General features: G+C 43.6%; 1 protein-coding gene across 12 annotated transcripts in view; it reads right to left on the reverse strand.

Moving 5' to 3' along the window:
* The window catches only part of LOC136303963 (chromatin assembly factor 1 subunit A-like), a 220,802-nt gene that overhangs the window by 20,818 nt on the left and 184,710 nt on the right, over positions 1-15,274 (reverse strand). The window contains exons 8-9 of one of the 12 annotated variants that reach the window (XR_010724332.1): positions 5,208-5,355; positions 4,509-4,599 (exon numbers count right to left, since the gene is read on the reverse strand). The exons of 9 other annotated variants lie outside the window; for them this stretch is intronic. Coding sequence is in view for 1 of the 3 variants with exons in the window: in XM_066207638.1 (XP_066063735.1) it covers positions 4,560-4,599 (40 nt within the window). In the remaining 2 variants the exon portion in view is untranslated. Of the gene's footprint in view, positions 1-4,508; positions 4,600-5,207; positions 5,356-15,274 lie in introns of those variants that run through there. 2 more of the 12 variants (XR_010724334.1, XM_066207638.1) reach the window with 2 other exon arrangements.

Below are 15,274 nucleotides of genomic sequence, written 5' to 3' on the forward strand. Positions count from 1 at the left end.
TGACCAGTGAGGCAGCTCAGGCCACCCAGCCCAGCTCCCTCCTGTGCAGGAGAACATCATCCAGGGTGAGTGCATCACTTTTCCTGGGAAAGCTCCTGCTTCCTTCCCAGCTGCTCATGGCACAACACCCAGCTGCCTGGTCAGGAACGGAGCTGGCATCTCCTGAGGAAGGAAAACCCCGTGGGACTGTGTAATTCATCCCTGAGCACCTGCAAGCGATTACTGTTCATTATGAGAATACATGGGTTTGGTGTTTGTCTCTTTTAAAAACGTTTGGTGACTTTCTGGCAGGCGCGTTTGAGGGAAGCACATTTTATTAGTCATTAAAGGACATAACCTTAGTGGTGGAGCTGGCTGTGTGACTTTTTTTTTTGACTGAACTTGATGTCAGAGGCCTTTTCCAACCTTCATGACTCTGATTCTTTGTGATTCTTTATCCTCCTGCCTCTTGAGGTCTGTGGGATTTGATCTGGGTGGGAATCCTGACCTGCTCTGGCACTGACAAGGGTGCCCATGGAATGCTCTGCTCCTGCCCTGCTGGAAATTTCCAGGGGGCTGGAAATGGGGCAAGAGGATTTAGCGTGTTTATTTCGATTCAAAATGTACCTTAACAGTTGAAAAAATAAATTAAATCCTCAAAAGTTAAATTAATCCGTGGCAAATGAGAACATGATATTGTAGCAGCATCTGAGATGAGTTCACTGGACTTAAAATCATTGAGACCCATCTGCCCCGAGCCTCTTTTGCTATTTTTTTAGAGTATGAAAATTTTGCGCTTTTTTTGAGTATTTTCCTTTCTCATAACTGTCTCATGGAAACAAAAATGGGAAAACATGGCAATTTTAGATTTTCCCTACAAGGTCTCTCCTTTATAATTCTATTCTTACTCCAGAACCTACAAACTTTTTTTCTGTTCTATTTTACTCTTACAAGAAATTACTGGAGACCCTTCTCCAGCTGCTAAAGCACCAACAGAAAAAAACTGATGTTTTATAAAAAAAAGAGTAAAACAAAGAATCAAACCAGACAGAACCCAAAAATAATTTCCCTCTCTTTTAGTTAGAGCAAACTTGCACATACCTCTTAAGAATATATCCTTTGTTTTTTCAAGTAAAGCTTTTTCTTTTAACGCAAATTACCTTCCAGCGTGCTCAGAAAATTCCAGATCATTTACATCTTGTTTTACATCATCTTTGAATGCTGTAAGATGAGAAGAAAATAGCGTCTGCTACACAGAGGTCTGTGTGAGAGCCTCTGCATTTGTTCTCCTACAGGAGTCCCTGTAAGATGATCCCTGTGCCCATGCCTGGGGAGTTCTGAAAGGCCCATTTTCCTCCTCCTCAAGGCCTCCTGCACTGTACATTTGCCACAAAATCCAACTTGCAGCGGTGTTGCTTTGTAAAAATGCAAGGAAAGGATCTGGGGTAGGTTTTAGGTGAATTGCTTTGCATGCCCCGCTGTAGTCTTGTTGGAAGACTCTTCTCATTATCCTGAGCTTTATCACAGCTATTAACATTTATCCGTGGGTACTTGATATAAAGATTGCTCCTGTATAATGAGCGGGATGAAAGGCCCGTTTGTGTCTCTCATATCAAGCACTCCGGAGATCTCTTGCAAACTAATTACCTTGATGAGAGCAGCTTGCAAACACAAAGCACTCCAGAAACCCGGGCCCTCATTCCTCAATTTGTATGAAAACGCACTCAAACCTTAGCCTTAGACGAACTCTGCTTTAATTTACACCTAAATATACACCAAGAATAACTTCTCCAGCTCCACTCTGTTCAATCCCGGGGATCTTCCCAAATAGATGTAATTGGGAGGTTCAGGGCTTTATTTGTTACCTCAGCATCATGAATCATCACTGCTCGAGCCCGAAAATTACGCACAGCTAAGGCTCCTTTTCCTTCTCATCCTGATCCCACACTGCTGTGATCTGCTGGATTGGGATCTAAAGGAAGAGCACTTTTAGACCAGAAATGTCATGGTGGCACTGAGCCAAGGCCCTCCTGGTGCAAGGCAGAATGCACAAGGAACAGCTGACATTCGTTCCTCCTTGAAGTAAGTCCAAAGCAATTTAACACAAGGCTGGGAGCATAAATTTTGGTAAAGTAACATTGCTGATTTTAAAATCCTTGTATCGAATCAAAGCTTGCAGTCTTTCAGGAATTTTGGATTTACAAAATAAACTGGAAAGGAAGTAATTCCTGAAGTGTTCCAGGGCAGGTTGAACGAGGCTCGGAGCATCCTGCTCCAGTGAAAGGTGTCCCTTGGCAGGGGGGTTTCAAAATGGATCTTTAAGGGCCCTTCCAACCCCAACATTTCTGTGATTCTATGGAAAATTTCCTTTCTGAGCAATTTTCCCTCCAGTGACATGCTTTTCTCCCTCAGGTATTGAATCACCCTTCCGTTTCTTCAACTCCCTGCAGCAGAAACTGCACAACGATAACGCAGCAGAGTGAAAGGAAAACATTTGGAAGATGGAGATGTCGATTGCGCTGTGCAGCAACAGCAGAAAAGAGGACAGGAAAAGGTCCATGAGCAAAGGCATGATGTTGATGTGGATTAGTAGGGTCACTGTCTCAACTGTGTGATGGCAATCACTTTAAAAAAATTGGTGTTTTCTTCAAACAGCAGCAAGTTATTTGATTAAAAGTCCAGATACTGGTGGTACCATGGAGCTGCTGTTTCAGAGGAGGACAAGAACACGGCTTTTGTCCAGCAGTACAAACCCATCACTCCTTATGCAGGAGCACAGGAATTTAATGGCAGCAGGAGAGCCGGGCCAAGAGGCAGAGGAAGGGGCAGTCCCACGGCTGGCAAGGGGAAAATCCGTGGGAGCAGGAAAGGAAGGAAGAGCTGAGAGAGCTTCCTGGCATTCAATGAGAGCTTAAAAGACATCAGGGAGGGAAGGGGAAGGCAGGGCAGGGCTGAGCAGCCAGGTTTGCCAGGCAGAGCCAGCAGCTCGAGAGATGATTTTGGCACAAAGTGCCAGTGCACTCACGCATTCAAAGAGCAGGGAGAGCTGCGATGGGGAGAGATGAGGGAAGAGAGAGGAAAGCTGTTTACCCAGTGGAACAAGGTCTTGGAAATAGTCTCAAAGCAGAGTTGGATGTGCAGGGCGATGGAGAAAGAAGTCACAGAGTTTTTTCTAATTCAGTAGGATGGAAGGGCAGTAACATTTCTAACAGTGATAAAGAGGTAGGACAGAACCTTGGCCACAATATATCCAGGACAAACCCCTCAGGAGAAACCGTCAGGAATGCAACGATAGGAAACCACGAAGGGAGGCAGTTAAACAAAAAAAAAAAATCAGGGTTTGTCTTTTCTACCATTCATGTTTGCTTCAATTCCAAGTGGATGGGCAAGGAATCTGTTTGTCCATATTAGATCACAAAATCACCATGCTCTCCCTCAGTAACCTCAGAAAGGGGGAGAAGGAAGGACAGAATGCACAGCTTTGTGACAAAGGTACTTTTGCTGTTGCCCTTGAATCAACGGGATTCTTGTACTTGTCCACTGCATCCTGCACTGCACATTTTCACAGGTTTTTTTTTGTTCAGCTAGGCGGGATTTTATTAATTTTCACATCTTCATGCTTCAGGTCCGCAAGATACACCCCATGCTCCAGCAGAAGAATTTCCTTCCAGCCCTCAACCAGGAGCACACATGGCACTTCGCACAGCGTGTGTCAAAGCAAGTCAGAGCTCCTTACACATTAAAGGGTGGCCAGACGCTGTTTTCTTTAGGCACTCAATTAAAGGCAGGTGTCTGGCCCCTCATCAGTTCTAGGTGGTCTTTTCCTCTTGGGTTGTTTTCCTTTTCTTCGTGGTGACTCACGTGCTTTCTTCACTTTTGAAATCTGTGAAACTCCCCACGATCATTTCGTATTCTCTCTGGTTACATGTGCAAAAGTTTCCAAGGAGCAGTCGGGACTTGGGAGGTAATTTTTCTTTCTTCTTCTGCTAGGTAGAGTTTTATTCCAAAGTCCTGGTGGTGGTTAGTGATCTCAAAAGAAATGGAATTACAGAAGCAGGAGTGTGGATGGCAGGACAGGCCATTTTCCACGGATGAGTTCAGAGGACACTGAATTCTGTCTGCTGCTGAAAGGCCCCAGAAATGGAAGAGTGATGAGGACTTTGCTTATCCTTTGATTTTGGGACTTGAAATTTAACTCCTCTCGCTGCCTCTCGCTCTCCACAGAAAAGCTGAGGAGGCACCTCGTGCTGGGGTTCGGCCGCTTTTGGATGTAACTGCACAAAATTCCCATTGACTCTGGGACCTCTGCCAGGGTACATGCTGACAGAAGACAGCACAGACCTTGGGCTGATCATGAACCTCTCTTCAGTCATCGATATTTTACATTAAATAATCACAGAGAGAGGTCGAGAACTGCAGAGGGTAAAGGGAGGAAAAGACCAAAAGACGCCCACGAGACGACGTGAGGAGGGTGAGGAGGATCGTTTGGCGTGAGGAAAAACAAAGGAATTTAAAATGGACTTTTTCACCTGTACCAGCCTACTGGTGATAAGCTGCCGTGCTTGGGAAAACACTTCTCTTCAGGAAACAGCCGCCTGCTTGTGGTGGAGCCACATCACCCTGCGATAAAAAGCACAAACACTTGCTCCACTTGCAACTTAGAACATTTCAAGGGGTTTTTCCAGGGGACAGCATGGCCGTGAGAGCACGTACACAGCTGTGGAAGGAGATACATGTTACACTGTGCCCACAGGACACGTCTGTTCTGAAAAGTGGGCGATTGCTCATGCCCACAGCTCGTTTAGGGAAACTAAAGTAGCCATTCCCTTTCACTTTTGTTACGTAATGGCAGCTGCTGGCAGGGAAATATTCACATTTCCTGCTCTCCCACCATTACAGGGCACTGTTGGAGTGTAAGGAAAGCGCAGGCTGTGGTGTAGTTGGATTAAACCTGTACCTACTTTGGATGCTCCACAACTGAGTTTAAGTGAGATATTCCAGAATTTTTAAAAAATGGGTTGGAAGTGGCTTCTGCAGGCTCTGTATTCCAAGCTCCAGGCTAATTACAGATCTGACAGGGGCTTGTCCAGCTGAATTTTTAAAAATCTCTGAGGATGGAGAGATTTCCCATCCTCCCTGGGCACCTGTGCCAGTGCTTGGCCACTCTCAGAAGGAAGAAGTCCATCTAACTCCCCTTTAAACAGGAAGGGAAGAACTTTAAATCCTACTTGTACCCTGCTGGTTTTCCTCCAGTTAAACTCTTGTACTCCATTTGTCCATTCTTTCACCATCAGGGAATGCAGGTTGCATTTGGCATTTCATATATAGGCCCATTTCTTCTCCAAATTATCAGGAAATACCAAGTGAGAACTGTGCCTAAATATTAGAACAAAAAACAGGTTTTGAATGTTTAAGCAATTACATTCTCTTTTGAGGGGGGGGGAATAATATCTGTATATTCTGAGCAAAACACTGCACTACCTTCTCCATCTTTCTGTCTTTCATGGAATTTCACAGATGCATCTTTGCTCTCAATTTTTAGCTTAGATTTACAGACAGAAATGGGGTATTCCTTTACACAGGATTTCTCCTACTTCACAGCGACTTCATGATTGTAAATATAAGAATTTTTCTGTCCACAGCTCAGAGAAAAATGTGCCAAAAAAAAGAATGTGTGTATTTTTTTTTTAACTAGCATTCTACCTTTCCAGAATCCAGTCAGGAAGATTTTGGAAGGGACAAAACCACCACTGAAATACACTGGAATTTATACCACCACTGATCTCTTCGAAAATCTCTTTTTTTTCCTTTCCTCACAATTCTTTGCTACCTCGAATTGAAATCAGCCCCCTCAGCTGTGTTTTAGGTTTCATGAGATGACAGTGCCGCATCATGATTCGGAGAGCCACGACACAAAGGTATTGTCCTCTTGTTCCATCTCTTCAACATGATCTTAATCTCACATCAGAAAAGATGGAAATGATGCCACGTTAAACAACATTTTATCCTTTTAAACAACTGCAAAAAAAAAAAAAGCCTTGCAGCTCGAGTGAGTGCTTGTTTTTCGCCCCAAAAGTCACTTTTTTCACGTGGCCTTTCATTATGAACCTTTGTAACACAGGTGTGATGCTCACAGTGAAAGGTGACATCCCTCAGGCTCCTGGGAATGTTTGAAGCAGGAGCAGAAGCAGGAACCAGGTAAACAGAGACTATTTATACCCTGCTGGAGACAAGTCATAAGGCTGCAACGGACAGCTATAGACAGGCAATGACATAGTGGCTAATGAAAAGAAATAGGAAAAAGCAATTGGAAAATTTTCTTACTTATTCCTTCTATGAAAAAATAAGTAGGAAAAAACACCCTGCTAACTGGGAAAAAATGCAAATCTGAGAGGTGTCTGATATCCTTCCTGTTATGTTGAAAGACACGGGGAACTGGAAGCAAGTGAGAGGGGAAGGAAAAAAACCCAAAGCAAACAATCAGCTTGTTTACGGGGAAGATCCCAGCAGCTGGATGAGCAGCAGGAATGGAACGGGACGGGATGGTCTGGCCCAAGCCCACACTCCCCACAGGCACAGCCTCCTCCAAGGAGTGACAGCAGCCCCAGCCAGTGACCTCCGAGTCAAAAATACAATTTCACTCCTCCCCGGGGCTGGGCAGCTCCCGAGGCTGAATTCCCTGTGCTGGGGCTTTCCTTCCCTGCTTTCCCTTTTGTTTCCAGCTTTCCTGCTCCTGCAGTTAGGTCCTGTCCACACCATCCTGAGCTGGCTGGTTCTGAAATGAGCTGCGAGGGCTCTCCATGTCCCAGCAGGGTGAGGTGTTTTCCCTGTGACCTGGCTGGGACCACACCTGCTGGAGCAGCCTCCGGAGCAGCCTGGGTATCTCTCGGGCACTTGATGTACTCCCAAGAAATGTTTCGGGGTGATTTCCTTTGCTCCCTCTGAATCCATTTCCCCTTGATTTTTCCTCTCTGTGTCTCTTTTTGCCTTTTCCCTTCCCAGTCTCCCCCTCCTTGATCCATGCTCACTATAGTGCTGCTGCCATGCATTTTCCTCTCTTCCCTTGTTGTACTCCTTCCCACTTTCTCCTTTTAGGTCCTTTTTGCTTTATTCATTCACTTTTCCTGTTCCCTCTTCTCACTTATCCTCACCTCATTCCTGACACGTGATGCTTCTTTTTCTTTTTATTTTTTGCTGAGTTGCTCCATTTATTTTCGAAATCCCTTTTTATGGCCACACACACAGAGCAAACCCCTTACATACTACACAAAGGGCCAGAGGACATGAACCAGCTGAATTTGCTTTTCCTGAGAACACTTCGTGTCACATCAGCCCTGCGATACCACAATGACATGGAAATGAAGGACATTTGGGCACAGGGACCTCCATCACTGCACTCCCATCTCCCTGCCATGTCCACTGTCCTCTCCTGCTGGCTGTGGTGGGGTGCTGAGGTGCTTAAAGCACAAAAACTCTGATTTTGGCTCACGGAACGAGGTGGCACCAGGGCAGGTTGGCGCTCAGATACTCAGCAGCCGAGTCAGGGAGGCAAAAGTTCAAAGAAGGGCACAGCATCAACAATCAGAAACATGTTTTGGGCCTGAGTACTAGAGGAGTTAAAAATAGACACATGTGGGCTTAATCACAGAACAAAGGGAAAAGAGGCTAGAAAAAGGAACAATTTTGGGAAACCGGGAACAGTTGATCAACCGGAGTATTGCAAACAACCTCAGACTCCGCTCCTGCTTTCCCTACCAAAGAGATCCAAATCATCCAACAGATAAGCCCTGCTCTGCATGGCTCATAAAATGCATGAGGGGGCTAAAAACTCGAGATGTGCAGCTGAAAAGATGATTCTTGCATGGGAAAAATTGGGATTAACCCTGCCCTCGTAGGAACTGCCCAGGCACAAAAGCTGTAGCAAAACCCACAGACTACAAAACCTGCCTGATCTCTCTTTGACCAGACGAGCTCGTGCCCTCTTCCTCAGACCCTCAAACCATGCTCCCCTGTAAACTGAGTGGATTCTCCTCCTCCATTTATTCTCTTTTATCATCTCCCTCAAAAATTCTCTTTTAATTTTTAAAATTCAATATATATATATATATATGAACAATGCCAAGACTCTGAAGATACACAAATTCAACTCTAATGGCTCTTTTTGAATATTATATTTCATTGGGGATGTATACAACTGTTTCTAGACATTAAAACTCCCATCAGGGCAATAATAAGTTGGTGTCAGCTGTGCTACAATTTGAAAATGCCCTAATGGGGTAACGCTGCAAACAACTTCATTTTGACTTGAGCCTAAAGCCTTCATCAGCCCTCAGATTTCTTGACCCAGTTGCGTTTGCCTGTTTTGAACAGGCTCTGTGCTTGTACAGATGGCAGGAGATTGTCTCAGCTCTGAAACCTACCACAGCAGAGCAGTGGCCAAAGCAAGCATGGAAATTACTGGATCAGTGTGTTTGACTGCTGCTTTTCTTTCTTCCTGCTCTGATTCCAGCAGGGAGGTTTAAACATGCCTGGCTCTGAGCACTGTCCAGTGTGAAATCCAGCTGGACTTGGATTTCACGTTTGCCAGCAGCACTTGGGAGTAAGAGCAGTGGCTTCCTGGCTGTGTCTTATTTTGCAGTGTCGAAACACCATTTTCAAATATTATCTTTCTGTTCCAGCATTTATACTTCAAGCTGCTGCAATATTGGACACAGATTGAGATGCGGGTCTCATGCAGAACTGTTTCTTTCCATTAAAATCTGCCCAACACAAGCCACGGAAATGCCATGGGAAATTCAGAGGCTTCATACAGCACAGGGAGACTTTATGGCAGAGATCTCACTGTGTCAGGAAACTGATAAAGCAGCAATAAAATACGTGGATGAACCTTTTCGGTGATTGATGGCGATGATTACACAGAGAAAAGGAACTGATTTTTGCCTCCCAGCCCATTGGATTAACGTAAGAACTTTCCCCTCAGGACACAAAGAAATATCAGCCAACCTTGAGGACTTGCAGTCCTGAACGAAGCCTGTCCCGTCCAGAATGAGAACCTTACACTTATTACCCAACCAGGCAACAACTTGTTGTGGGTTTTTGTCAGAATTGTTCCTGGACACAGAGATATCTCATCCACTACTGATAATTTACAGTCATTTTATCACTGAAACCTGTTTGCTTTTCTGCTTTCAGCTGCTCAGATACGGCAGAGATCAGTGCTTTGAAGGAATCTGAGGATATTTGTTTTGGATCGTGTTTTCTTGGAAGACAGCAAAGAAAAAAGCACTTTTTTTTTTCTCTCTGACTCAGCAATCACAGAAATTATAAGAGCCACTGACACCTACTGCAGAAGCCTGCAATGGTGATTTTTTTATCTACCTGAATTTTTATACGATCATTGTCATTTGTATGTTATTCCTTACATCTGGAATGGGTGGAAGAAAAAAAAAAAAAGTCTGCAGTTGAGCTAACAGAATAATGATCATCTTTCCTCTAAACAAATAAATAAACCAACCTTATTTGCTCCAAAAAGTCAAACAAGGACATGAGCAAACATTGTTTCGGGTCCAAAGGGTCTCCATGGGCAATCTGACTTCCTTTTACACCCATCTGTACCTTGGATGCCACCAATTCCTATCAGAAAATGACCCTTTCTCCCAAGATGCACCCATGGAGAACTCCAGGATCTCTATGCTGCAGGAATTATTTCTGGTCACCAAAGAAAGGGAGAACAATTTTAGAGTGCAGCACATAAATTGTCTCCTGTGGACATTAGGGAATGGTAGGGAGCAGCTTGAAAACAGCATTTTCTAATTGCCAAAGGAATATTTGAAATAAACTTTCCTCTTTCTCCCCTGAGGTATTACTGAAATGACAACTTCTTTCCATTTCCAAGCAAAGAATGTTTCCACAAATATTTTCTTGCTTAACCCCAACATGCTGCTAAGACATAAAATTATAAATGTTTATTTTCTGCAACTCCCAGAGTTTTCTTTCTCCTTCTTTTATGTAGGCCTGCTTTGCAAAGCTTGATCTCCAGTGCCTAAATGTGGAACGGCTGATAATTTACACTGGAACCAGCATTTGGGGAACTTGTATATCTGGAGAGCTGGTTTGAATAGAAATGGTAAAAATGCACTAAAGAGGAAGATTGTCTGCCAAAATTAGACTGGCACACTTCGGGATTTTGAAGGCCAAGCCTACTGCAGAATGGCCTGATTAGCTCTGTCTAAATTCATTACCGAAGCACAGATAATGCTGGTGAACTTCAAACCTCTGAAAGATGAAACGTGCAGCCAACATTTGAAGGCATAGCCTTCAGCTTTAGGGTATTCTTTAGGAATACAGAGTGTGGTGAGTGTGGTAAAGCACTGGACATGTTCAGACAATGCTCTGCCAGGAGGGCGGCTGAATATTCTCTTCAGTTTGACCTCAGGGCTCTGTTCTGGGTTGAAGCTTTTCTCTTCCCCCAGCAGCTGTGGTGCTCAACTCTGCTTCAGTGGGAACGTATTTAGCAGCAAGCTGGGAGTTTTCCTTCCTTGTTCCTCCAACGGATTTTGGAATTTCAGCTCAGTCCTTCATAACAAGGGCTACCACAAGAAAGTTTGATGTCCAGGCGCTTCAACCAAAATGCTGTTTCTGTTACTGCCTTGGAGGGCTGGATGGGAACTGATGGGGAAGGAAGGCAAAGCTCAAGATCCCAGCCTGAATCCAGCAATTCACAGAGCTGGAGGACGTTTAGGCCTTCTGCTTCCTCAGATATTATTTACAGGAGCAGGGAGTGACAGGATGGGGTGGGGGGATGGCTTCAAACTGACAGGAAACAGGTTTAGATTGGACGTTGGGAAAGAATTGTTTCCTGCGATGGTGGGAAGGTCCAGTTGCATTGGTGAAAGCCAGCTTAGTCAGTTTTTACCCAAATTCTCCATTTGGCCCTTTAATCACAAGATTTCATGCACAAATCTAGCCACAGGAGAAAATCCAGAACATAGAGTTTCAACTGTATGGAGTGTGTGGATCCATCCCTGGCTCTGCCAGAAGAAAAAGAAACCCCTTGAGGTTAAAGAGGGCAGTAACAGACATTCCATGCTCACACGTGCTAGGGTTTCATTTCAGTGACATCATTCCTCAGCCTGACTTTGCCAAAGGGAAGAAGTTCACGTTGTAGGATTCAAAAGCAGCATCCAGGATGAAATGGGTTAGAAAGGCCTCAGGTTTCACAAAAGGACATGCCAGACGCGGGCCTTCAGTCTGCTCGCTCCAGTTCATTGCTGGAGATGTGCATTTGTAACCAAAACTTCCCTCGTTTCAACCTTGAAAAGCACTTAGAAAATGAAAACACATTCCAGACAGTAAAGAAGGCTGTGTTAAAAAAGCTCGTATTATTTTTTGGAAAGACATGAAGAGAATTTAGGGGGATTTCATGCGGATTCTCTAGTGAGAAGGCGCGCCAGATAAAAAGCTTAATCACGTTAACTCCCTGCAAGACAAAAGGACTGGCACACTTTGTGTATGTCAACTTACAGAAATCCTGAGACTCCTCAGAAGGCTTCTTGTAACTTAATACACTCGGCAGCCTCTTTTTAGTTCCTGGGAGACTCTTTCTAATATTAATTTTCTTTTTTTTTCCACCTTGCTATATACAACAAAAGCTGGACAAATGTCACTGACACAAACACACAAACACAGGTGACTAATCTAGCTAAGCCTAGGAAATAACTCTGTGAATAAAATATAAATTGGGCTAATCTAGGAATGAAGAGAAGGACATCTCCAACCAGCAGAGATGAATTCTATTCCAGCTCCGAGCACTGAATGAACGAAAGGCTGAGAAGAAAATTAGCGTGTGAGGATCTCCTTTTCCCTGCTGTTCTGAGCCGGTGTTACATTTCTCCCTGATCCTGTCCCTTATGGTTTTGTGCCCTTTTGTGCACCCTTGCACCCTCTCAGACAGCTTGTTCAGGCAAATGTGACAGCAGGAAGAACGAGAGAGCAGAGCAGAGGGTGACGAGGAGAGCTGGTCCGAGAGAAGCAGATGGCACACTTCTGCTCGGGGCTGGTGTCCCTAAAAGGCTCATTTAGACACCGACCCAGGAGCAAGGAATCCCACAGGATTCTCTGCTGGTTGTCTCTAGAAACGGTCAAAAATGTTGTTTTCTACTTCAAAGGGACTGCGTTAGAAAACGGAACATTGCGCAACCAGCCAACCCTAAAATTCAGCAGAGATGGGAAAGGGTCAGATTACTCCATCCAGACATTTTCCCCTCGCACAAACTGTCACCATTTGGTGAAGTTCTCTTACAAAACAACTGTTTTCCTAGTTCACAGCAAATCTTCCTGCAAAGCTCTCTCTTTTATTCAGTCTAACTTAGGAAGGACCATGATAATGGGTGTGGATGGTTCCTTGCCCCCAGGACTCACTTTCAGCCTCTGGCAATTTGTAGCTGAGAAATATTCTAACACTCCACGGATCGTTCGTGTGCTTAAAGACCTTCAGTGAGCTCTTTATTCCGGGATTTTATTCAGCTGCTTTCCGAATGCATCTAAACTCTCAGGATCCACAAAGAATTCTCCAGGTCAACCAGGAAATAGATGAAGAAATTGAATATTTTTGTTTTCTTTTGCTGTGGGTTTTTTTCTTTCCTGCTTCTGTTTGAATCTTGCACCAGTTGGTTTAGGTCAGTTCTCCTACAACAGGTGCCTAAACCCGAGCAAGGGGAATTTCCCACAGAAGGTCCTCAAAAGGCAGCTCTGGGGCTTTCCAAAAGCAAGATCCTCTTTGCACTTAAGGCGGTGGGGAATTTCTATGAACTGAGGCTTATGGGATGATGCTTTAATAGGATTAGGGAGCAGTGACAGAGCCCACGGGAGTCCCAGATGGAGATATTTGGGGCAAGACTTCAGAAAGACGCACATTTGAAGAGGGAGATGGGCAAAAATCAGTCATGGCTGTTCTTTACCTCTCCTTTTATGTACTTCTGTGAGTGCTTGGCAACTCTTCTGGGTTTGGACTCCACACAGGCGAAAGGAGCCTTTTCCATACTAATGAAAACATGGAAGGGAAAATTGGTATAGTTCTTCTGATGGGAAAATGAAGATCAAGAATGCTGTTAAATTATAATATAGGCCTAGGAGAAAATAGAGGATGATGGAAAATACTGACAGTCTAGCTGGCTTTTAATGAAGGATAACGTTTTCCATTACAGGAAACATAAAGCACTGGAAAGCATTTTGAAGAGCTATCATTTAAAGTTTTGGGTTTTAGTGGGAAACATCCCTGCTCAAATTGTATTCACGATACAGTCTCATAAATATGGGAACATAAGTTGCCTTTAAAGCTTTGGCCTTTCTTCAGCATATGTATTTTTTGAAATAATTTTTTGTTGCATTCACTTTTTGTTTGCTTTGAAGAGAAAAAACATGCTCCTCTCTGTGTTTCCATTCCCCTCCCTGTGTTCTTCTTTTAATGAGATGTTTGACTCAAATATCATCCTTCATGTTACCCTCCTAAATTTTTATGTTCTCTCTGTTCTTGTTCCTGGCAACATCAGAGTCTGGCTTCCCCCTTTGTAGAGATAAATGGCTTTCTTAAACCTCCAAAATTCTCCAATCAACACTTAAACTGTTGCTTCTGTCACCACTTAAGCACAAAATCCTTTTCATTTGTATCACCTTAGTTTTAATCAATTTTTTCCTGACTGCCCAATTTAATTTAGGCTGTTCTTCTGCTGTGTCACCGCAAAGATGAAAATATTAAAGTAACAAAATCACATTGAGCAATTTATCAAGAAATCTGCTTAACAAAGAAACGTTCTTTAAAGAAAATGAAAATGGATCGCATTTGTCCAAAGCGGATGAAGATGGTTCAGATGCCCTGACCTAATCCAAATTCAGCAACCAAATGTAGGTGTCTTCTGTGAGTATACACCTTGCTAAAGAAGTTTCTTTGTGATGAAATTAAACTCTTCTGAATAAAGGGGGTAATTTGTGTACCATTAAAGATGCATTTTGAGATATATATCGGCAGCTTACAACACTGAAAAATTCTAATTCCTTAATTTACTATCAAAGTCGGGGTCAGAGGAGGATAAGGTAAAGATGAATCAAACAGACAACCAAAACAACTTTGCTGAAATTAAATTTACCAACCATTTGCAAAAGCTGATGCTTAATCCCTCTCAGAAGGTGAGATTTAAGACCATGTTATTTAAATCAAATTATTGCCACCAAAACAGGTGAAGGTTCATTGAATGTTGATGTAAAGTACAAAATACACAGTATGTCATGTTGGCAATGAAAAATGAGATATTTTGAGGGTTTTTTTTTTGCCTACCTGAAAGCCCCATGGCTCTACCAGCAAACTGCTTTTCCCGGCTCTATCCAGTGGTATCTGACATTCTGGATTACTTCTTCGCTCTGTTTTTCTAGAATTTCATTACTTGGGGAATATTTACTGTCTAACTCTGACACATTTAGAGTTATTTACACAGCCCAGCAGACAACTGTGCAAAGCTCTTGGAGCTGGTGGGAAGCTGAGCCACTAATGCCACGTGATCCAGGATCCATGAACAGTCCAGTCCAGCCTGACCACTATTAAGTGGCAATTTGCCAGGGGCTGGCTCTGGAGCCCTCACAATAGCAATGATTAGGCCTTTTGATCCTGGAGAAACTGAATTGTCCCAGCACACCAGGGCTGGACAAGCCTCTCCTCAGAAGCTGCGCTGTAAATGTGATTTATGAAATGCAAACTCCAAAGCTTCCTCAGGAAACCCATGGATATGGCCTCTGTATCTGGCCCTCCCCGCCCACCCAGCCCAGCTCCAACATGACAAACACATGTCCCTGTTACCCCTAATCTCATCATAATTATTATGTCTTTTAAAAGATAAAAACTTACATAACCTACACAGGCTCAGCAGGACCCAAAGTTCATTCCTGGCAGAGCAGAATTACCTGTAGGTGTTTCACAAGATGAAAAACTTTCAAATGCCTGTCAGATTCAAAGGTATTTCAGATAAGACTCCAATTTGCCTGAAATTTGCTCTGTAAAAACTGAGAAATGTTGTCACCCCACTTTGAGAACAGTTAAATCCTGATAAAAAGTCACTGCTGGAAACTGAGCCATTACTGTATTTTGTTTGTAAGGTGGGAAGAATTTCCACGAACATGAGACGTAAAGATCCATTTTAAGTGAGAAATGGATTTTCAAACTGACCAAATCAAGCACTTAGAAAAGTTTTTGCTTCTTTTTCTTACAAGTCACCAAAGTGCACAAGTATTTCAAACAGCTTGACAT

Source organism: Chamaea fasciata, unplaced genomic scaffold (assembly GCF_029207755.1).
Source record: "Chamaea fasciata isolate MVZ Bird 193981 ecotype frontalis unplaced genomic scaffold, bChaFas1.0.hap1 SCAF_2, whole genome shotgun sequence".
Classification (NCBI taxonomy): Eukaryota; Metazoa; Chordata; class Aves; order Passeriformes; family Sylviidae; genus Chamaea; species Chamaea fasciata.